At 39.0% G+C, this 24,593-nt stretch overlaps 1 protein-coding gene across 3 annotated transcripts in view; it reads right to left on the bottom strand.

Moving 5' to 3' along the window:
• The window catches only part of LOC306895871 (protein phosphatase 3 catalytic subunit alpha), a 70,911-nt gene extending 53,202 nt beyond the window's left edge, over positions 1–17,709 (bottom strand). The window contains exon 1 of one of the 3 annotated variants that reach the window (XM_079459415.1): positions 17,398–17,709. In XM_079459415.1, coding sequence (XP_079315541.1) covers positions 17,398–17,458 — 61 coding nt within the window. In that variant the 5' untranslated portion in view covers positions 17,459–17,709. The remainder of the gene's footprint in view (positions 1–17,397) is intronic. The other 2 variants (XM_079459416.1, XM_079459417.1) reach the window with 2 other exon arrangements.
• Positions 17,710–24,593: the final 6,884 nt, after the last annotated feature.

The raw sequence follows: 24,593 nt of genomic DNA on the forward strand, positions 1-24,593 counted from the left end.
TCTTCCACCTTTACAACGTCCCCTAGCCAGGTGGCGTGTGTTCAGAATGTGCGCCAGTTTTTCAGAAACGCAAACGTTCTGCATATTATGCACGGTAATTTTCTCACAGTCGATTTGCTCATTTGGGATAAATGGATTTCATACGCCTTACAGCGTTTACTTAAGCAAAGCCTTTAGTTTCTGGACGTGCGGGGAATCTCAACAGGAATGTATAACAGAACAGGTAAAGCGCTGTGTGATGGTAATGGTCTTATTCTTGAATATGCATTTTAGTTCAATCGCTCATATTGTGATTCAAAACTTATACCGAGACGATCTCTGGAAGTGAGCACTATAAATACAGCTTGCAAGTCGGTGGGTGGTGTCTGATAAACACTGCACAAACTTGAGCCCGTCTCGTCCGAGTGCAGTCTTACACGTATGCAGAGAGGGATATCCAATCCTTTAGTTCAAAGTCTAATACTGGATTTGGCTGCCCCGCAGGCCTGGCACATACCAATAGTAGCTCATATTACCCACTAGAGCAGGCAGCAAAGGCGTTGCCAGCTTAACCAAGCCACAGAGTTACCTTCAGTACTGCGCCACGTGTGGTTTAACAGACGTAGCGAAATTGCGCTTGGTCTCCAACACTACACAAGAAAGGGCTTTCCAAATACACCCCACTGCAGGGTTACTAACAAGTACAAACTGCAAGATTACAAATTATCACATGCAGCGAAACTAATAAACAAATGAAAACCGCAGGGTCACCAGCCAAACAGAACTGGAGGGCCACTGGAAAGCCTGAGCAGGGGTGTAACAGCCTTTTGGCAGAGCAATATAGCACGATTCAACAGTGAGCTAGCCCAACATTCTGACTGTAGAGCTTCAATAAAGAGTAGTTAACGCTGCTTAAAGGAATTGTTCACTTTCAACATACATTTTCATGATAATTTACTCACCCCAGTTGTCATCATCCAAGATGTTTATGTATTCCTTTCTTTAGTCGAAGGTTTTTGATGAAAACAATTCAGGATTATTCTCCATATAGTGGACTTCAATGGACTCCAAATGGTTGAAGGTCACAATTACAGTTTCAGTGCAGCTTCAAAGGGCTTTAAACGATACCAGACGATGAATAAGGCTATTATCTAGCCAACCAATCGGTCATTTTCTAAAAAGAAAATTGGCATTACCCTATACATTTATACATAGGTGTGTGCAACCCCCTGGGATCGAACCCAAAACCTTGCTTTGTTAACGCAATGCCACTGAGCTACAGAAAAAGCTGTTCTGCAAAGCTCGTTCACGACTTGACGTATTACGTTGAAATGAACTATATCAGGCTAACAACTGCCCACATCAAAAAAGTTGTTTGATAAGGGTGTATATTTTCCAATTTCTAAAAGCTCATTTAAGAACAGTATCATCATTGTTGGAAAAAATACAACCGAAAAAATAAGAGACCATTGCACTGTTGATGGTGCCCACACTGCTCACTATAGGCAGTCCACCCACACACGCCGTGGTGCCGTCACACTCTGCTTTAACTCACCACACGGCCCGGCGGCCCACTATCAGAACCCTGCCAGTCCCACTGCTAACGCTGAGCCTCTAATCAGCCTGTGACAAGCACATTAATTACATTGAACACAATAAATCTCTACACAGATCCGCTGCAGTGCACACCGGCTATGATTTGCAGAGAGTAAGTGTGAAGTTACTGTACATGCACCTGGGAACAGTAACCATGGAGCCACAAGAACATAATAAAAAAATAATAAATATGTGGTATATATTAACTATAGCGTAATGTTTTCTACATGCTTTAGCTCGATTAGTTGTCATGAAGTGAAAAACAATTAAGCGAGTCTGTGAACGTATAGGCAAATTTTAGTGAGCTACTTTCCTTCCAATTTACAATAGATACTGTATACTTGCTCAATGAATTCGTGTTATTTTCAGACTGTGCTTATGTAAAACGTGCCTTTGAGCATCATGAAACCTGATGTAAAATGCGATGCTGTGCGATTCAATTTGACTTTTGTGGTGGTCTGAAAGTAGGGGGTGTATCTTATTGTGCAGCAGAGCTCAAGGTTTGTCTTTGATTAGTTGAGCTCAAATATAACAGGGAATTTGATGCAATATTTGTCATTCTAAATGAGCGTCGTAAAAGCACTGCGGTGCTGCTACATTTAAGAAAAATCCAAATATTATGTATAGGGTTAGGCGATGTCTACCAAAGTGGCATCGGACGATGTCTACAGTGATGGACGATGACATCGCAGGGCGTGGCGAAGCAGGGGTATATCAGCTTTAAATGTGTAGAAAGATATTGTGTCACCAAAAACATTGTTCAGCTGATGACTGCTCTTTTACAGAATTGTTTAATTGTTGAGCTGCAGATTAAGGCTCACTTAAGTGACTGCATTTATTTTAATCTAACTCAAATATGTATTTAAATGATTTAACCTGACACGTTTAATGTTCAAAATGTTCTATATGCTTATTAAAAATAAATCATTGTGTTCAGTGGAAATATACATTATTTTATTTAACAATAACACATTTTAGAGATTCAATAGTAATACCGTGATACCGTCAAACAGTGATAGGTTTGCTTAAGGTTATCATACCGTCAGAATCTCATACTGGCCCATGTCTATTAAACACACACAGAATTTATACCACTGTAGTCTCGGTCTCAGAACTCAAAGTACAGTGGTATAAATTCACGAGGCAGCTGACTAAAGCCCTGGCAGAGGCGTTTCTTTGAGTTCAATTCCTTGCGGTGTTTAATCGATGCGGGCAGACACAGGCATCAATCTCAACTCTTCTTGCTCTCAAACACGCACCCAGCATCTTATTCTCTCTCTGCTACTAAGACCAGAGGCACTGCCAGAACACATATCCAGCCCCATCTTTTAACGATCCTCTACAGGCCGGAGAAAGATGAAAGGAGAAAATTGATTGGACCAGAATGAAATGCATAACTCCTGACTGTGAGTATTCAATCAACAGTGCTGGATTGCTTGGCTCACGAATTGCATCTTGGGACAAATATGTCATCTCTAAGGATAGCAGAATTCCGATCCAAAAGCTCAGGAATGCAAGAAAGGAAGTAACAATAAATGCGTTGTGGAGGGGACGGATCACAAATGTCACACTAAAGTTGACATTGTCTCTATACCGTTTCTAAAGACTACACCTGATGGACTACATTTATACATGATGATCTTAACAGAAGCGTTCTTACCGCGTAGTGGCATAAAACACAAATCACATTACTGGGATGATAAACTAAGCATACACAGTGCTTGCCATAGGCTTTAATTCTCCAAAAAGAACACGTCAACTGCAGGTACAAGACAACGTTAATCATAACAAAATCATAAATGATTATTTGTTGACATACAAATCAACCAGAACACAAAGTTTGGTGAACGTTCAACACCACTTTCATAAAAGGCATGCTCTACATTGCTGGTCAAGTTTACACCTAGTTTAAGTACACTGAAAATAACTGAACAGCTTTTTAATATCATGACAAATTTTTGCTGCAAAGCACTGTACAACAGCTCTATTCAGTCCATGCCAAATCACGGAGGAGTTTAATTAGCTGTTGATACTAACCCTGCAATCTTAAGCATCAACAAACTCCATAAGCAACATACTGGATCCAAGCTATAGCTCAAAATAATCTGGGCACTTCCCTGACAAATCTGTGCAAAAAACCTCTAGAGGTTTTATAATTCGTATGTGCGCCCAGTGATTCTGTATTACATTACCAATGTATGTCTGGCCTTTCAGTAGCCGCTCTTCATAAAGAGCCCAAAACATCAGTCATGGTGACATTTAAGTAATAAAACAACAATCTTGGTTGAGTTTGTCGCATAAATGTCTATGATAAATGTAACTGCAACTAAACTGTGAATACCTGCAAATCAGACGTAACCTCAAGCACATTTTATTGCTGTGTTACACTGCCTGAAAGCATGTGTGCAGTGCAGATACATATCAAAACATACGCACTGTCATTACAGCATGCTCTCTTCAAGAACTCAATCCCTCGTGCGGTTAAATTAAGAAATCAGACACAGGCCAGCGCACCTGTTCACACATCTAGAGGTGCAATGAATGTAAACAATGGCGCAATCAGTGTAATAAAAATATATACATCGACGGCTGTATTTACAAAGCTGGAATGGCGTAGAATGACGTGTCGCTCTGTGGGTCAGAGGTCACGGGGCTATGTGGCTCTTGAAGTTTGCGTGGGACAACCAAGGAACCATCTAGTAGGACTGTAGCCTAAAAATCATATACAGATATCCCGCGGCTGTGAGGAGCCTAAGGACACTTTCGATTTTTATCTTGACATTCTTAACACTTGGTCATTTTGTTCCCACCCACATGACGTTCTACACGTTTTAAGACGTATTTGGACCACAAATAAATATATTTTTGAAAACATCCAAGAGGTCCAGGCCTCCACATAGACTTAATGGTAATAGCTTCTGTCAAGGTCCAGAAAAGTAAAGACATTGATAAATTCGTCCATCTGATCACAATGGTTCATTTGAATTTTTATGAAGCGACGAGAGTACTTTGTGTGCAAAAGAAACCAAAATAACGAGTTTAATCAACATATTCTTCTCTCCCCTGTGAGTCTCTGACAGGCGTTCACAGGACCGCCATGACATATGCGCCATGCATCATTCGAGGTGAGGGCAGACGCATGCACCATGTGGCGTTTGACGCACAACTCGGATACACGAGCCAACCTCATGAGCGTCCTCATGAACAACAACATTTTGATTTAATTATTATTTAAAACCTGTATGACTTTCTTTCTTCTGCAGAACACAAAAGAAGATGTATCGAACAATGTTGGTAACCGAACAACAGCGGTACCCATTGACATGCGTTGTTTTTGCTAATATACAATTTGTTTCTATGGGTACCCCCATTGTTCGGTTACCAACATTCTTCAAAATATCTTCCTTTGCGTTCTACAGTAGAAAGAAAGTATAACAGGTTTGAACTGATAAGAGGGTGACTAAATGATGACAGAATTTTTATTTTTGGGGGAACCATCCCATGTTTTGTTTCAATTGTGATTCAATTATATCTCGCACCGTGAGCTTTTATTGCCGATTGCAGGAGTCCTGAGCACTTAAGAAATAAGCGGATATTGACTAAAGGTGCACCCGCTCATTCATTTGACTGTGCTTTGCTAAGGGTTCCAACATTAGGGGTATTTCTGTCTGAGCTTGTGGATATGACTGGATCTACTGGGAGAGAACAGAAGATTTGAAGGGATATAAGAGTTTTAGGGCAGTTTCTTGCTCACTTTGCCAGCTCACTGGTCCCTCCAGCAAGGTTTACAATGTCTCTATAAGGGCTTTGGGAACCTTTCTTTTAACTTAGTTCTACTTTTCAACAAATTCCTTAGAAACTTTTCTTCACCCCGCAAGGGAAGGCCACTGAATCAGACCATTTGTACAAGTCCTCTGAGCATTCTTTATGTTACAGTCTTAAAAATAAAGGTGGTTAAAAGGTTCTTCGATGCCATGGAAGAACCTTTTTTTGCCACAAAGAACCTTTTGTGAAACAGAAAGGTTCTTCAGATGTTAAAGGTTCTTTAAGGATCTATGTCATCGAAAGAACCTTTTGAAGCACCTTTTTAAAGAGTGTAGGTCTCACTATTACCAGTAGTTTATAAAGTGGGTAGTAGGCTCAGGTTTAAAAAGTAGAGCCTTGTGAATCAGGGCCCTGTTGAACAGATCCCAGGTATAATATGTTTTATATATACATTCTCAGTTAATCTGCCTGCATAATTGTACAATTACAGTACGATAAATAATTTGTCACACAACCCCCTGAAGACTCAGCAATAATTGGATCTCTAGGTTGGGGACAGAATAGGTCCCCTGAGCACGTGTATTGGTGGGATCAGACTCCTCTGCAATCAGTCCTGATGACATACTCAGTATGAAGCAGTCTCATCTATTCAGCATTCCACAGACATGCTGTCAGAGCGATGTACCATCCCCCTCCACACAGTCATGTTCGGGTTTTCCCTTAAATAGCTGGCCCTTTAATTTACCAGCAAAGATGTCTTTTTACACTTTGCTGAATGTAGATTCCATAAGCCATCTGTCACAGTAAAGTCAAGTGCATACAGTGCAACATGAAGCAATGCAACATGCCCACGCTAGCTAGCCTCTGTTCGGTCCAGCCAGTACCACACACCCTAATGCGTTCATAAAAGAGAAAAAAAGGAAAGCACAGGGGGTAGGGAAAGCCTGTTATTTTTTTACAGTTTGTGGGAATCACCAGCTGTGAATTCCCTGCACGTATAAGGACACGTGCGGCATGCCAATATAAAGCCCGGGATACTCTGCAACCAAAAGGGATATCCTAACTTCACAGGTATGCATTAATGAAAATATAAGATTTTATCTGGAAGCATTTTGGAATGTTTCAGAATGAACGTGTTGCAACACAGCTTTGGGAACACACGTTAACATAACACAAGAATAGCACAATGACATCAACAACACTTTCCAGAACACAAAGACGATGTTTGTGAATGACTAAACAGAAAGTAATCGGACCCCTGCCGGAAGAAGCATGTTATTCAAATTCCTATTAGCAGAACTAGGGCTCTCAACTCAAATAGGCACGTGCATGGGTTTGCATCTTTCCTGCATGTTTTTACCTTGCTATCTCTCTGCCCTTTTACTATCACAACTCGCTGACTCTCGCTAATTTGGAAAAGTTGCCCCGTCCTCTCTTTTTTTGTGCCACACCAGTAGTGGTTTGGCGCCGGCTCCATACAACTTTTTGCTGAATTGCACACACATTCAAACTCGCATAGGAATTAGTTGGCAGGCGGGCTCCAATATTCTGCACTGCTTCAGGTTTTAAAAGCCTGTTTGAGGCATAACGGCACTGATTCATTGTCTTGGCGTCTGTCATAGTGCATGTCCACCATTTGAATAAGGCCGGTCTGTGGCGGAGGGGTTTCTGGAGGAGACTGGATCAATTCAGCGTGCCAAACATACCCAAGTTCTGTCACAAGACTTCAAAACACATAATAGGCACCATATTTAATTTGTCAGCTGCAAGAAAGAGGAAGACTGTGACAATGACTTCATTGAGTGTTTTTCACCAGAATCTATCCTGTCATATGGCTTGAGAAGAATTCGCAAGATACTTCATAACTTGATGATTTGTAGAGGTTCACTGATTATGAACAACAGTATCATTGTACAGAAAAGTGATTTGTTTTATTGTTCTAGAGAAAAACGCCAGACAGGTTTGATATGACATGCAGATAAGGAAATAGTGATGGAAGCTCATGGATCATGTTGCCACCCCGCCCTATAGATTCATCCTCTATAACATTAGGAAAATTAGACCTTTCCTGTCCAAGCATACTACGCAAGTCCTAGTCCAGGCTCTTGTACTTTCCAGACTTGACTATTGCAGATGATCCAGAATGCACTACCAAGAGTGCCTTCAATGAGACGAAAAGAGCGCGTGTCGATCCTCTCTTCATTAGTTTACATTGGCTCCTTATAGTTGCTCACATCGAATTCACAGCTCTGCCATTTGCCTACAAATCCACCACTGGTTCAGCACCCCTATTTCTTCACTCGCTAAGACAGACTTATGTACCCGCCAGATCCCTGCACTGTGCAAATGAACAATGTCTTGTGGTGCCATCCCAAAAGGGAAAAATCAGTCTCACGTATCTAAAAGCGTCTGCTTAATAGGGTTGGGCAAAAAAAAAATTTTTAAATGCGGTCGATTTAATATCGATTCTCTTCATATTTCCGCAAGCACTGAACATTCATTAAGGTGAATGTTATTGTTACTACTATCCACTAGATATCACTTTTCTTTTTACAATGGGTGGATATTACAACATGGTGCATATCCTTCATGCATTAATTAACATGGCGGATGTAGGTGTGTCGTTGAATCTAACATCACCTTCACAAAAAAGGCAGAAGTTTATATGATTGCAGTCCCTCTTTACAGCAAGTTTTGTGAAATTGTGTTTGTTATACTGTATCTTAAATGTAAAATAACCTGTTCTGTTTCAATACACCCAAGTGTGTTTAAAGTTTAATATACAGGTTCGTGGCTCTTCATTTCATTTTTTAATTCACCATTGTAATGTGATATTTACTTTTTTTTAGAAATATCTATAGGATTTGTATTAAATCTATAATAATTTACTCGATTCGAATAAAGTGCCTGTGAATCGGAATCGAATGGAAACAAATCGAATACGCTAAATGACTAAATGTAAGCTTCATTTGCAGTTCAGACTACGGTTCAGTGCTTTATTGGGCCACTGCTGAATATCTAGAAAAATCTATGCCTGTACTGTACTGCATGCAGGGGGATTCCCTGTTACTGCTGATCAATGCATACAGTATAGCACAAACAAAAAAATGAAACACACAGATGGTTGAGTACAAACCCATCAACAAAGAGCCTTTCTGTAGAGTCATGTTGTGACTTGAAGAGAGCAGAAAGCATTCTGACAGCAAATATGCAGGCTAGATGGGTCAACCCTACACTCATATATTATCACTCCCAGAGACAACTACAGATCAGAACAACTTCATTAGGATCACAGCGCTCTCATAGCTGTTTGGGTTGGACATGGCCTCTGTACTGTGATACAAATGGAGCAGATTTCATCTTTATTGATCAGATAATAACAGTGGGAACTGCTGATGCACACTTAGTGTGACAAAGCATTCCACAGGCGCACCCAGCGGCTACGAAGGAAGATCATAGATAGAGTCGCAATTCAATGCCTTAAGCCAAACTTATAAACAGCATAAAATAGCATATAATAATTAGAGAGAGAAACAAGATTTCATATTCAAGGTTTTTAATAAATATGTTGTCTGCAACATGAATTGACGCATAACTGGTGATCTATATTAAATCAGCAGAATTTTCAAAAACGGTGTTCAATTACAAAAACAAAAAGACATGTGCAAAGTCAACAAATGTAAGATTTAATAACAATACAACTGGCCCACTCTGTATATTACAATTTTTTGTGAAGAACATCAGTCGTACAACATTTTCACCAATGAATTTCTACGACTGTCCAATCTTGCTCCTGGAGTGTTGCTGTCCTATGGCGTTTAGCCACATGTGAACTAGTTAATGAAGGCCTTTAGGATTACTTGAAAACAGCAGGTCTGTTTCATGAGAATTAGAAAATAAAAATTTGCAGGACTGGACACGCTGACACAGTTTTGAAAGGTGCTGCACCGTAAGGCATTTTGTGTTGTCCTTAACTGAACACCTCTTTGTATTGTTTCGGAGATAAACATTTTGTGTTACTTTTAACGCCACTTGTGTTGTCTCTTTCATTTACTTTACAAAAAGTGTTAAACTACATAACACAAATAGTGTGTTAAAATGAACACATGCTTTTTAGGAACTTTTAAGATGTTCTATACTTGTTTGAATGTATGAACAAAGCAAATGGTAAACAGTTTGTCAAAATAAAGTGCATAACCTTCAAAAACTGCTTTATAAATTAAATCCTAATGAAAAGCAGCATAACAACTAATTAAATGTATGAATGCAGTTTCCAAAGACGTTTTAAGGTGTGCCAATGCATTAATATTTATTTTGAAAAACAAACAGTTCCTTTAAATATTGCGGTACAGCCTTTGACAACCACATAAAACAGGATTTAATACTAATCAAAGGTTTAATTACACAACATAGGGTGCGGACCAAAAAATAAAAATAAATAGATGAAGTCCTGGACTGGTTTGCTTAGCGTTCAGACTGGCATTTTAACAGCGAACCTAAAGATATCAAACCTAACAGCTTACGTGTAAAGTCGCAATGTGATTGTTTGGCTTTTATGATTTTTTTTTAAAAACGTAACTTACGGGATATCCACAACAATACTATGCACAGTGCTGCATGGGTTATACATGCTCAGTGTATGCCTGCGCATATTAAGTTTTTTTTACAAGCCGGTAACTCACGAAGACCACATGAGGTGCTTAAAGCAGTTAAAACGGCGCCAGGAATTCCTCTGTTACAAGCACATATCTAATAAACACACCATTTATATTACCAAATCACTTGATTTTCGGGTCATATAACTTCCTGTTTTCGGTCGGATATAGATGCCTTTGGTCCGTGTTCATATTTCAATCGAACAGCGTCACAGTTTGTTTGAAAGTGGACTGAGACCCATCTTTTCAGCGGCCTCGGTCCGCACCAGGGTTTGGGTGGCAGCGTTCTCACTTACACAAATAAACCGCACTGGCAGAGCAATCGCATCAGAGTTTGGTTTAATCGAACCAAACATGGCATATATGAACACACCCCCATGATAAGGATATGGTTTAAACAAAAGGAATGTCTTAGGAATGTTTTTCTTTTCCACTACTGATCCTCAGGTTGTCATATTTTCTGCTGTAGGTGTGAATCTCCCCCCTCCCCCACAATGGCTGCCATGACAATCCTTTGCTGGAGCATAGCCAACAAACAGATGAAATACACACCCAACAAGAGTGTAGACGGACAAGGAGGATAATATTTGACGCTATCAAATAAATCATCCGAAATTATATGCTTAAAATCTACTCTGACATTTACACATGCCAAACATACATTTCACAGGGTCCCGACATTTCAGAGTATTTAGTAAACAGGCGAAGATCAGTCTCTTCACGGTACACTGCACTCTTAAATCCCTTCACAAACTCGAGAATTACCCCTCATATATTCATAGGCTACTTCTGAAAGAATAACAATGAACTGAGAATCAAGACCATAATAAAGTGAGGTTTTCCCACATGATGGTAGCATTATGTGTGCATTGTACACCTGAATGGAATGCAGCTGTGGCTAAAAAACGCTCCAAACTTGATTTTACCTGAATCTGCTAACCTGACTAAGAACCTGATGTTAAATAAACATGTCGGCACTAGAAAAATTGACATACAACAGCAGAAAAAAAGAAGAACAAAAATGTGAAATCACACCCAAAATAAATACATATATTGTATTGTTATATTCATTATAATTGAAAAATAGCAATAAGTTGCATAAAACAAACATGTTTTAAACACGAAAATGTTGTTCTAGGCTATCATTTAACTAAAACGTGCAGTGCTTAAGATAAACCTAATGGCCAAATATGAAGCATACAAAAATCCTTGCCAATTTTAACAATGCTGCCATTCACATTATGCACAGTAAAAAAACAGATTTTCTACGCATTATGATATAATAATTTTAAATGACAGAAAAAGGCCTCAAACTTAGAAGAAAAAAGGGGAAGAGTGATAATTTTAAAGGGAAAAAAATATTCTACGGTATATTTCTATATGACAAATGGTGCCACTCAATGAATAGGAAACTAAGCAGCTGAGAGGTTACCAGAAGCCCCAAATACTTCAGTGATTATCAAAGATGACTGAGAAAAACAAACACGGCTCACAGTGATCTTGCTGGTCAAAATAGATCCCACATAAGTCATATTTCACAGAGCCAAAACAAATGTGCTTTCCTCTGAAATCATTTGCATGGTCCATCTGTGTCCACAGTAGGAGCTAATGTGTAAGGGAGGCTAGACTTACAGCATACCTCATATCAGATTCATCTTCCTAAGGACTTATTTGCATTCACCTCAGAGTTCTGAGCTTTCATCACAGAGTAGACCTGGTTATGCAAGACAGGCTCCATTGCAACCGATACAGCTGAGCTACCCTATCCGTTAATATGGACAATAATCTGTGGAGGCTAGTGGCTTTTCTCCTCTCCAAATCCACAACCTGGGCTAAAGTAGTGCCAGTGTTCTCCAATAACGGTCAATGGAACGCTCAGGCAGTATTAGCGAGTGAGTGTGGAATAAGGTCATGAAGGGGTTTCAATACTGCAGCACACAGCTGATGTCATTTGCAGGTCGACACAACCCACCATGAAGAGCCCCGGGCTGAAATGCATAAACTAGCACACAAACCACATCTCTCGAAACCATTAAAACCATGCCAGGCCTTTGCAAATAGGTTGAACAACAAGACTGGCAACTGTACAGAAAACCTTTTCGATGTTGAGAGAAATTTAAAGTTTAGTCCTAAAGTTGATATAAAATTGAGACCAGTTTTGAAAAAACCTGGACAGACAAACATGATTTTTGGGTTGTTGTGTCTGACTACGGTATTTTGACTGAAAATCACATTCATGCAGCATTAACAGTGTGGGATCCACCGGACCGTTTATGTCACGCCGTGTTCATAAGTGCGTCACCTTTAATTCAACAGATGGAAATGGAAAACATGCAGCAAACTCTCACAGGACCAAAGTATCAAGATGCTGCTTGTGTTTACCCATGTTGAAAGTATGGAAAGTCAAGATGAGATTTACTAAACGTAAATAACGCGATCACGTGAATAACAACATTCCAGTATCAAAATTAAACGAACATGCAGATTTCCGTCACGATCACAAACACATGCCATAGATCAAGTCCTTTTACTCCCTTCAGGCCAATAGTGGTAGTCTATTGAATTCATGATACTACAGATGATACTATACAAAAATAAATACAATACATTTTCATATTGAAAAACATCTGGATCAAAAACAACAGAATGAAGCAGAATGCTGCTGAGGTCCTTATCAACAACCAAAGCTTTTCATCTATACATGTGTGGCTACAGCAGCAATGCATTAAAACCATATGAATGTAAAACATGTTCAGTGTCTCAAACGCTGGTCAAGCAGCCGCCACACTTCAAAGGGACACTACACATTTTTTGACACTGCTGTGACTGCATGATCTCTCTTTGAATGTGCTTTTCCGCCATGGTTCTTCTGTCATGTCTCCGCCCCACCAGCCTGAACAGATGGACTAACCTCCTCTTGCTGGAGGACACCTGGGCTTGCTGTGTAGTGCCTGAGGAAAAACCTCCTCATATATTCTGTCCCAAAACAGGATGAAAGGTACATCACTGTGCACAGCTCTACTACGGTGTTTGTGGGATAAAGAGCGCACACTGCTTTTGAGTGGGAGCATACCAAGGGTGTGACATGTTGAGCGTTGCTCTGGTTGTGTTGCGATAGAGGTGAGGGTGAGAGTGTCTATTTTAGTGTGAGGCTGCTGAGGTTGGACTGCGATCATGTCATTTGGGGAGATGTGTCAAAGCAGAAAAGGCCGAGCTGCCTTGGTTTTCTTCTCCTATTTTCTCTTCCTGTGGATCCCTGACAGAAAAACTTCGCCGCACATGTCGTCTCAGTCCTCACGTCTTGGCAGCCGCACCAGTGTTACAAACTTCCAACACCTCTGCTTCTGCAATTCTCCACACCCTAATGCACTGTGTCACGATGTGCTCAGAAACTGTCCTGTCAATGAAAGCAACTGGAGATCTCCAGTAAAACAGAGTCAAACATTTTGTTGACTTTCTTCCACTACAGTAAAAAAAGACACAATTCATGACCTGGCGATAACATAATATTTCAAGTATTACTAGTAAAAACCTGTGTGCCAAGGTGGGTGAGAGTCAATACAGGGGTCTTTCCCTGCAGTTGCTTCTATAATGCTCGGCATTGGGATATGCAATGTTACTTAAGGTTCTGTTGCTAAAAATGACTCGGCTATCCAGCAGGGATCAGCTACCGAGATGGCGGTCCCCCCTCGTGCCGTGCAGCCCCTGCACCTCCCCTCAAAAGTCAAATGTCACATGCTATCCCTCTTTAACTGTGGCATAAAACCAACAGACAATGGCCTCACGCTGGGTTTAGATGGACTTCACAGGGAGCGGCGAAAAACTCTGTTTTGCAGAAAGCGGGCTTTCACCTTATCAAAGTGAAAAGGACTGAAAATAAAAGGAATTCCGTCTTGACCTAAGTGAGATGAAAAGTAAACAAGAACAAGCACTTTCACATGTGCACGGTACACGGACATTAGGGAATGCATAAAAACATCAAGAACACGCAGTAACAAACAGCAGTACAGAAACACATTTTTGGTATTCTGCCCTGATCTATCTGAAACACAATCTGTGATGATCTGTGAAGCTCAACTTTACATCAAATTTACTGTCTGCAGTGGAATGTTCAGATCTATACAATGCAGATTTATTCTATGTCAGACAACTATTTTTCATCCATACATTTGTCATTTATTATTCAATTATACGTTTCAATCTTTTCACAAAAAAATGCAACAAAATTTTTAGTTGCAAATTGCAATAACAGCTGGAACGTTTACAGCTACATTGTAACTCCATCATATCAATATTCATCATTAACGTTTGGAAATACCAGAAAGATACGGTGCAGAGCCTTACAGAATTATTTATAATTTTCAACTGATTCTAAAAGTCTTTGGAGATATATCACAATTTCAACAAAACCTGATCTATGTCAGCCAGCTAGATAACTTTACCTTGGCAACTAACTTTAATTTCAACATCATTGGAATTCATAGAATCCAAAGCATCAACATTAAAACAAATGTACGCAAATGTTAAAAGGACACTACAATTTAGTTGAGTGTTTTTAGGCCATGGCACTTAAAAACACTGAGAAGATATGAACATTTAAAATGAGTAATTTTCTTCCACGATGACTGATCCTGTCATATCCAGGACTTTATCCAGTTAGATGCTCTAGCATGTCTAATACCAAATAGCAATGCTTGCAAGGCATAAAACACACCTACAAGGCCATCAAATTGTTGAAATGCAGTATGTCTAATAGCAACACGTCAAAGTCATAGAAACACACTAACACATTCATCAAATTGTTTGAATGCTAAAATGCAAGCATGGGTTGTAAAAGATCTGGCAGATGAATCAATGATATTTAAGTCACTGTCTCCACAAATGCATTTTCATTTGGAAATTGAGTTTTCATTTTCAAAACTCTCTTTGTCCACATTAGAGTTTTCAAGCGTTTCCCAAACGCTGGCCATACACACTGAAATGTCTGAAAACGCTTACATCCATTTTCTGTGCATGAGTAAAACCTAAGCCACACCAGCATGCATTCACCAGCATGTCAGGCATTTATTTACTTTCTGCCTTATTATGTCGCGGAAATGTGGAGCAAAGACAGTTTTTTTAAATAGACACACAATGAGGTAACTTAAGTAACACAAGGAAAAAAACAGTTTTACAACTTTTTTGTTTTTGAAAAAGCTCTCGATGGGGGCAAAAACCGCAGTGAAAAAAGATGCATTTTCCAACTAAATTAAGAGTCTGCCAGTCTCTCTCCATTTCTGACCCCATAAAGGGTCCATTAGCATTTGGAGTTGGTTTTCCTTCGAAAGGAAGACAAGAAAAAAGTGACAATACACAGCATTACGTAAACGACACTAGGACACTCAAGTAAAAGCTTCATCTCTTCACAGCTCAGAGCGACCGGCTGATAATAGATCTGTATGATTGAGCTCCGCTCAGACAGAAGCTGCAAAAGAAATCATGGCATATAACTGCTAAACTGTTCACTTAAATTCAGCTTCTCTAACTGATAAAAACTAGCCCTGCAGCCTACAGACGGAATAGAATAGAACAGATGAGAATAGCAACGAACAAATATAAATAATAAATCAACAACAGATAAATGTATGCATCTTGCTGTAAGTTTTGTGTCATTTTATGAAAATATATTTTCTACCAGATGAGGACTGTAAGAATGTAAAACACTCAAACTCAATGATTTTGCTATACCACAATTCAAACTAAGGAATACAAATGCACAAATAAATGAGTGAAATATCATAATACATAACCGTTTTTGGAATACTATGAACTAAGCATTAAATGATCATACATCAACTGTAATCCCAGATATTTAAATAATATTGTATCATCGAGTCACTTAGGGACGTTAAAGATGGAGCTATAGTCTCAATTATCCAAAATCAAAACAATGGTGGAAAGTGGAAAGCCTCAACAAAACTTCACATTTGAAAAATCATGCTGCACTTATAATAAGTTTGACATTTTACCAAACAACACACTTAATTTAGCAAAAAACTAAAGTTGTTGAATAAAAGAATAAGAAATAACTATGCAAAGCATTATATTACCCACACTTAAATTTATGGCATTAGAGAAATCATACTATACATCTGATCTTTTTTTATCTTGGCAGGTTACACGACTAATCTGATTGTATCGGAGGTCTTCTGCCCTAACCCTGATCCACGACTCTGTAGCTCCCATTTCTCAGATTTCCCTTATCAAGCTGATACATTGTGCAACAATCTCATTAAACATTTAAGTGCAACTCCTTCTCAAGGCACTCGCAGCTCTCGCCTATCCATTCCCTGACCGGCGAGAGGAAATTGATGTTCACACGGCCATGCTAAAAGCTGATGGGAGGAGAAAAGGTGAGTTAGTTATACGAGTGGCCCGGGCTTCTTGATGAGAGCAATCAATTCATATCAGATCCCATCCACACACTTAGAAAACCACAGCCCGGCTACTGAATAACTTCTGTGTTTGTTGGGAGTAGGTTGCTGTTGCGTGGTTATAGATGAGAGGGCAGTTATCAGGACATTTGGACTGAATGACTTGTGGAGTCCCTTATTGGAGCTGAATCTGATGCATCTAATACATGCAGGTAAGAAGTGGTGCATTCCCCTGATGGCGGCAGAAACCATTACAAGTCCGATTTTAAAAGGCTTTTACAAAACAGCCAAATGTCAAACGAAATGGGCAATAGTAGTGTGTGCTGGATAATAATATCACTGCACAGAACAATAATGTTGTAGCAAAACTATGATCAAGATAACTGTGGCTTTGGTGAAGAGAAACAAATGGTACATGCCTGCAAGTGAGTGTCTGCTTAACTCGAGGCAGAGGTACCTACTGAGAGGGATTGTTTCCAAACAGTAAGGGGGCCCAACCTGTCATATGCTGCCTCATGTCCAAACCGATCATCTAGCAATAAAAACAGGCATGCATAATCCGTACACCTTGTGCTTTGTTGGCTCTTTCACGCTGTCAGTGTTGTGCAATACCTAAATAGTCCCTTTTGTCCAAAAGGGTCTCCTTGCAATACGGCATATAGTTAAAACGGACGAACTACAACTAACGTTCCAGTGATTTTAAAAAATGTATTGCTGTCTGAAAACAGGAGGTTTAATTCGTTTCTTGGGACAAAATAGCCATGCAACCAAGTCTGTTATAACAAGTACCTTACTTCCTACTTTTACCAATACAGCCGGCTACCACCCATTTTTCCATGGGCAGATCTCATATTATAGACCATTGCCGAACCATCAGACGTTTGTTCACTTCAATGCAGGGACACGTTTACACTCACATCTCAAGATTTCGTACTTTATAACAGTCAGTGAACCCGATCACTCTTCACATGCATGCTATTTCTACTTACACATTACCGCTCTGTCCGTCGTGGATAACTTCGGATCATCATTTGGTTTGTTTTCAGACATTTCCAGTCAGATAGGTGTCGATTCACTCTGAAACTGTTCTCGATAACGAGCCGATGTAGTTCCTCGCTCAACAACACAACTCTTAACGTTACCCAAACGGGAGACGGCAGTGATATCTCTCGACCGTATCACTGGCCAAAAATACTTGCAACAGGGTGACAAATTTCAACGCTGTTACTGTAGCGCTGTCTGATTTACTGCAACACTGTATCAAGTTCTCAGACCCCCCTACGATGAGCGCAACCAAACCCGATAGACGTCAGTGAACGCCCACAATCCCCGCAAAGGCGCCCATTGGTGGATACCATCCTGCCGCCCTGAATGATTGGTCCGATGAGATGTCGATTACATGTGTCTGCGTATTTGTAATGTTACGATTCTGTTCTCGACTCCGAAAAGGCGAGTAATTACAGCGTTTCGCTTCGCATTAGAAAGATTGCAAAGAACCCAAGAAGCTTAATATTTCATGACCAGATAAGTATAGGAATTCTTGCGCAGGAAGTTAAATGTCACGTATCGTGTCCACACATTCCGTGTTATTTAGATAAGTGATTTTAGTTGAACTGAGCAGATGTATACGTTTGTGTTTGGTGAGAGATGGGCGATTTCACACTTTAGTCAGACATTAAACAAAACTCTCAGATTTTTTTTTAATACATCATCAGTAATGCTGAAGAGATCCCTGAAGCCACTGCATATGTAAATCGTGGCCTATTACCTGCCTGACGTCAGTGTGAGGATTTGCAAGTGGCTTGCATAGGCCTTACTGGCACGATCGTCTGCTGTTGCGCCACATCGCTGTCATTCAGATATGGTGATGCTACCTAGGTCTGAATGTTACCATGGCAGCACACTGAATCACATCTGACCCACACACTGAGCTGTGAAAACACTGATAATAATGAGTGATTTGTCATGAAGGGTCCTAAAACCAACTAAGGTGTCTGCTGCTGACTGCAGTTGTTAAACACTTGCATGGATTATAAAGCCTCTCTCTGTCTCTGAGGTTTGACGGTGGTGCAATTGGTACAATATACAGGATTTTAAAGTATGGACTTAATCTATATCAATGGTTATTTATAATTCACTAGATGTGTGTGGTAGTGTTTGTGTCAGCAGAAAAAATGTTGTTTGCTCGTATTTTCTTATTTTTATTGTTTCTGGAATGCAACCTTTGGCCAGTGGGTGTGTAGCCCCCAGCCTACTGAGGCGGCGACCATGTGTGTTTTGTTGGACAGGTATGTGTTGTTGCCTCACGAGTAGCTTGCAATGTATACAATATACAAACTGTTTATTTACATACTAAATCCCACTTTTCTTACAAATAACGATTGAGGTCTGTACAACTGACACACAAGCCTCACCAGTTACAATGGCGGACATAAAACCAGTAGGTTTATTGTCAGAGACTCAGGGATTGTGGGGTCATTCTATAATTAAGCACAGGCCTACATTTGGCAATTGAAAATGTGATGAATACGTTTTATTCTTTCATAAAAGTCAAACGTGACCTAACATAAAGCACTTAAACGAATTAAGTTTTCTCTTCTATCTCAAAAAATACCTTTAGGAACGAAGGAAACTTCTGGTAATCTCTTGACACAACATGTTACGAATGTTGCAGTATTTTTGAAAATTAAAAACATTGTAACACAGTTGACCATGTGTAAACAAACAATAGTTGACAGTTGACTGGACGTGAGAAAGCAGAGTAGAGAAGTGAGCTAGGATAATAGATTTTATTTGTATGTGTATAAAATGCCATGTTGTCTATTAGTATTTTGGGCCTATGGAGTGTAGAACACTTCAGAAAATGTAACTAAATAATGCTGGTCCAACTCTGGTTCAAAACAACTTCCTATTACAGTATTTAAAGGTGCAATGTATGATATTAAGGAGGATCTATTAACAGAAATGCAATATAATATACACAATGTCTTCAAATGTGTATAAAAACACAACGCTTCGTTGTGTAAAGTCTTATTACCTTAGAATGAGCTATTTCTATCAGCGTACACCACGGGTGAATAGTGCTTCGAAAGGGAGGGGAAGGCGGTGGACTGAGCCGCTGATTGCAGTTCATTACCTTAACGCTAGATGCCGCTAAAGTTCACAAACTAGACCTTTAAACACTTCAAAAATGCATTAAAAGAATACAACCGAGAGAACGTTTATAATCAAATTAAAATGTGAAACAAAAATCTTTAGGATTTAAATGGGTGATTCGTGGGAAATACGTGTTTGTCTTTGGTGTGTAATACGTTGCCCATGCATGTATTAGACACGTACAATTGCAAAGATTTAAACAAAATATAAATTTTATCTAGAAGCAAATGCTCACCCAGATCTGCCTTAAACTCCCCGTGTAACCACACCCTGGAGAATCTACATCAGTTTGTAAAACGATTTGACTAAGACCAGACCACCCAAATGTAAACGCAAGTAAGGTGGGCGGACTTGTAAATCCATTACGCAGCCCTGTCGCGGAGACGCTGTGTGTTTTTAAACCTTAAATCGTGTATTACATCTAAAGCAAACACTAATATTCGTTTAAGCCGTGTCAAAAGACCCCTTTAACTATATATGTAAGATAAAAAAAATGAACATTAAAAATGATACCGGAAGTACTTCTGGGCCAGTGTTTACATGTGTTCACAAAGGAGTCTATACCTATTATGAAAGCCTTTTGAAGAACACACCCACATTTATTTTAATATTTCCTTTACAATCAGAAAATTCTGTATGTGCCTTTAATCATCCCACTCTATTTAGTAACATTTTTGTAAAATAATTGTTGCTGACGAAATCCAGGCTTCTCTCAGGTGAGAATAAATTAATAAATGTGGGCTTAATTTTGTCATTTTGCTACTGTTGTCTCAGATGTCTGCCAGTTTTAATGCCAAAGTAGCAATATTTCTTTCTTTACAGAAGTGTCTCCATGGATACATTCCTGCCCAAAATGGCAGCCCGCACAAACGTCTTTTCATCTTCACTGATTTTCTTTAGCAGAAAGAAACATATTTTCTTTAGCATGATTGTTAGTGTCGGTGTTTGATCTTGCAGTAAACACAGTGGACTCCATCACCAGAGTTGGTGACTGACTCCCGGGCTTGATCAATAAACTGTAATGACGCTATTTTTCATGTCTAAAATAAAGAGGAAATTGTTTTTCACGAACTGACCCAGATCTTAGGGCTAGATATATGACCAATATGTTGTACCATTACTGATAATACAGAACAATACAGTACTGAAAATGAGAAGGTTTGGTTGTGGGTGCAAAATAGATGCCCCTCACCAGTGTTATATTGACCATATTAACATTACAACTGCATTTGTTTTAATACGAAATCAAACTTTTCAGATCAAGTACCACCTTTAATAAAATTTGTTGTTCCAAGTACCACCCAATGACCGCTATTAAAAATAATATAAATAAACACTTAATTTAATAGTAGAGCTGTCGATCTTTAGCTTTACGATGATGTGTATTTCAATTAATATCAATAATACAAACACTTTTTTATTTACAATCTAATTTATTTACTTAGAAAATGTTTTTTCCATGTTTTTCAAGTTAGTCAGCAGTAATAGTGATCATGAAACACTTATAGTGTTATGTATAGTGCACTGTACACAGGGCTCTGTAAATGACTTTTATGGGGGAATTTTTGGGACTTGCAGAAAGACTACAAACTTATATTAAAGAAAAACAATGTGGAGATAATATTTAACACAGAAGATAAATACATATATGTATACTTAAACGTCAAGAGAACAGCTGTAAAAAACAGATACATTTTACTGAAGCATTTTATGTCAAAGCAGCAAGTAAAAAACATTGCAACGCGTGCTTCATTGGTTTAACCTCTAGTAGATGCAGACTTGCATTGAATTAGCATTTTACTGCAATAATAACAGCTTTAAACAGCGGTTCAAGTGCAGAAATAGATAAGAAACTTAATTTGCACGCAGCTGGTCGGAAGAGGGACAGTGAGATACTCGTCTGTCTGCTCCCGCTCGGTGTTTGAGCTGCCTGTCACGTGCCTGAGTTTCAGAGACCAATGATAAGTAAACAAAAATTCATACAACTATTTCAAAATTGCACATAGGCTGAGATGTATTCTTAATTTATCAATCTATTTAACATTTGAAATTGTATTTAAAACACAAAATGTAAATTAATATAGAGAAATAAAAATGTTCTGTCATTTCACGTACCACCGGGCTCTCTTCAAGTACCACTAGCGTTAAACGTACCACCGTTAGAGAACCACTGGTCTATATGATTGAACATTTTAATATAAATTCAAAATTGTCATCACATTAAGCCAAATTCACAATATGTTAACTGTACAATTTACATTAATCATACAGCTCAATACACTTGATCTATTTCCACATTTGTTTATTTGTATCTTTTCTTAAGCTGTATTCTCCAAAGCAATTAGAGGAAACACCTAAGACAAAGATGATACTTAAAATCAACTGAGAACTCCATCAAATCTCCTGAGCAAAAATATTTCTTATGTGTGTAAGCCACTGACCTTTAAAGCGAAGAGATTAACCTACTTACTTCATTTATGTGTGTATGAGCCCCATGATACATCTTCTCCCCTCTCATCTTTTTTCTGTCTCCTGTGTAGTGACAGAGCGCATGAAAGCAAATCCTCCCCATTATTCAGCAGATTTAGGCTTTGTGATGGATGTCTTGCCATTGATGTGTGGATGCAGTAAACTCACGCTATATTTGACTACACTCAAACCAGTGCATTGGGGGGGCCTTGTGCACCTTGCCAGTGTAGCACGCATGCGATTCAGTTTGATAGGCGAGCACAGAGCTTGATGTTTGTGTTAAGTGTTTTTGTTGTTAGTTTGTATGTGTGTGACATTAATAAATGGCGCATTGCTATTTTATCTTGTTTTCATCTATTTTGCGAGTTTTTCAGCTATATTGAGTCCATATAGCTAGATCTGAGTGCCTGGACACTCCGATGAAAAAAATACTACGGTCTAATTTAGTACTTGCTATAGAAAATTGTGGTACTCTTGTAGGAAATTGAGTTGTAGTTAACACTGTAACTATACAATATTAAGGTTCAAAAGCACTATAGTATTCAGGATTTTTACTGCAATACTATAGTAAACAACAGTAATTTAATTGTACAGTACAAAATGAAACACATTGCACTAAAAATGTAGGTTAACAAAACATTATATGGCCCTAATTTATCCATCTGCATTTAACAGTAATGTAATTTGTCATTTACCTGCCTATTCATGTGATGAACTTCACTTGCATATTTTTCTTAATGAGGACAACAGTGTTAGGACTCTGTCTTTCCTGTCTCAAGCTTTCTAGCTCCCTAGGCAGAGTCATGACATTGCCATGTTTTTTTTTCGGGTTTCTGTGGCTTTATGTTGTTACTGGGCGCCACGTGTCTTCCTGTTATATCTCTCAGCTCCACCCTCCTATCTCCTGTAATTTTCTTGTTAGTATCTCATTCCCATCACCTGTGTTTCACTCTCGTTAGGGTTTCATTCCAATCACCTGTCGCCACTCTCCCCATGTAATTACTCCACGTTAGTGTCTCCCTTTATATAGTCCCAGTTTCCCTATGTTCAGTGTTGGTGCATTGTTTATGTTTGTTCTCAACACTTGATGTCTTGTGCTCACGGTAGTACACCCCGTTTCACGTCTTGTTGGATTACCCCGTTTCACGTCTTGTTGGATTACCCCGTTTCACGTCTTGTTGGATTACCCCGTTTCACGTCTTGTTGGATTACCCCGTTTCACGTCTTGTTGGATTACCCCGTTTCACGTCTTGTTGGATTACCCCGTTTCACGTCTTGTTGGATTACCCGGTTTCTCGTCTTGTTGGATTACCCCGTTTCTCGTCTTGTTGGATTACCCCGTTTCTCGTCTTGTTGGATTACCCCGTTTCTCGTCTTGTTGGATTACCCCGTTTCTCGTCTTGTTGTATTACCCCGTTTCTATTCTAAGATCCTTGTTTTGTCCCCCTCGTGGGAAGTGTTTTTTTGCTAGTGTGTTTGTGCATGTTTTTCATTTAATAAGTTTTACGTTAACCCTTCGTCTGCCTACATGCAGACAAACAAATGTTTAATACTTGTGCTACAACTTGATTTTTCTGTATTTGGTCCAAAAACATCCAGCTACAGTATAGAGACCATGTCTAAAGAAGCAGGAATAACAAATTTACAATAGTTTTTCCACTGCTTACCTTAATTTAATTAACGTAACATTTATTTTATTTGTGTATATTAAAGCTGTTAAGATTAACATTTATTTACTAATCATAAAAGCAACAGCTGTTAGGTTATTAGCCCCTTATAGTAAAAGACATTCAGCTATTGCCATAGCAACTTCAGATGAAGTTAGACTTGAGAAAAATATGTAACCACCATACCTTGTTATACATGATATGTTTGTTCTATGGGACCGGGATAACACTGTAACAGTTCCTTTTGAAAGAATAATCCATGCTACACTTATAGCCTCACAGTACTTGGCATGAAGACGTCTCTCCTCTGGGTTCTTCAATAAAGTAAAAAAAACGGGTTGCCGTGTTCATGTCTGATTGACTGCTTCACATGACATGCTTGCCTGATGTTTAATTAACTGCATCACTGACAATCAGTCTGTTACTTCAGTGACATCTTCTTCACTGCCATTACATGACCATTTTTCTAAAGAAAAATTGTATTGACTTAATTTATCACAATTGGCTTGACCAAGTCTCTGCGACTGTTACTTGCTGCTTAATTCTTTTAAATAATATAGAAAAATGTAAATATTCATGCTTTTGCTTAAAGCAACCGTGTACAAAAGGTATTATATATTATGAGTATTTCTGGGACTCGCAAATCTGGCATTGTCAGCTACAGTTGAGCTATACGAAAAGCTTGTTCACGCCTACGCTGTCAATTAAGACATTTTGTACCGACTTAACTGTACACACTGTGACATTTTATTCGTGAAATGGTCACAGTGTTGATTCTCGTGCTGCTTACATTTTCCTCCTTCAGAAAAAATATAAAAATGTAAGTCACAGAGTAACCCAAAGTTTCATTAACATGTTGACAGATCTTAAAGTTTCTAATAAAAACCCTGCAT

Source organism: Barbatula barbatula (genome assembly GCF_947034865.1).
Source record: "Barbatula barbatula genome assembly, chromosome: 1".
NCBI lineage: Eukaryota > Metazoa > Chordata > Actinopteri > Cypriniformes > Nemacheilidae > Barbatula > Barbatula barbatula.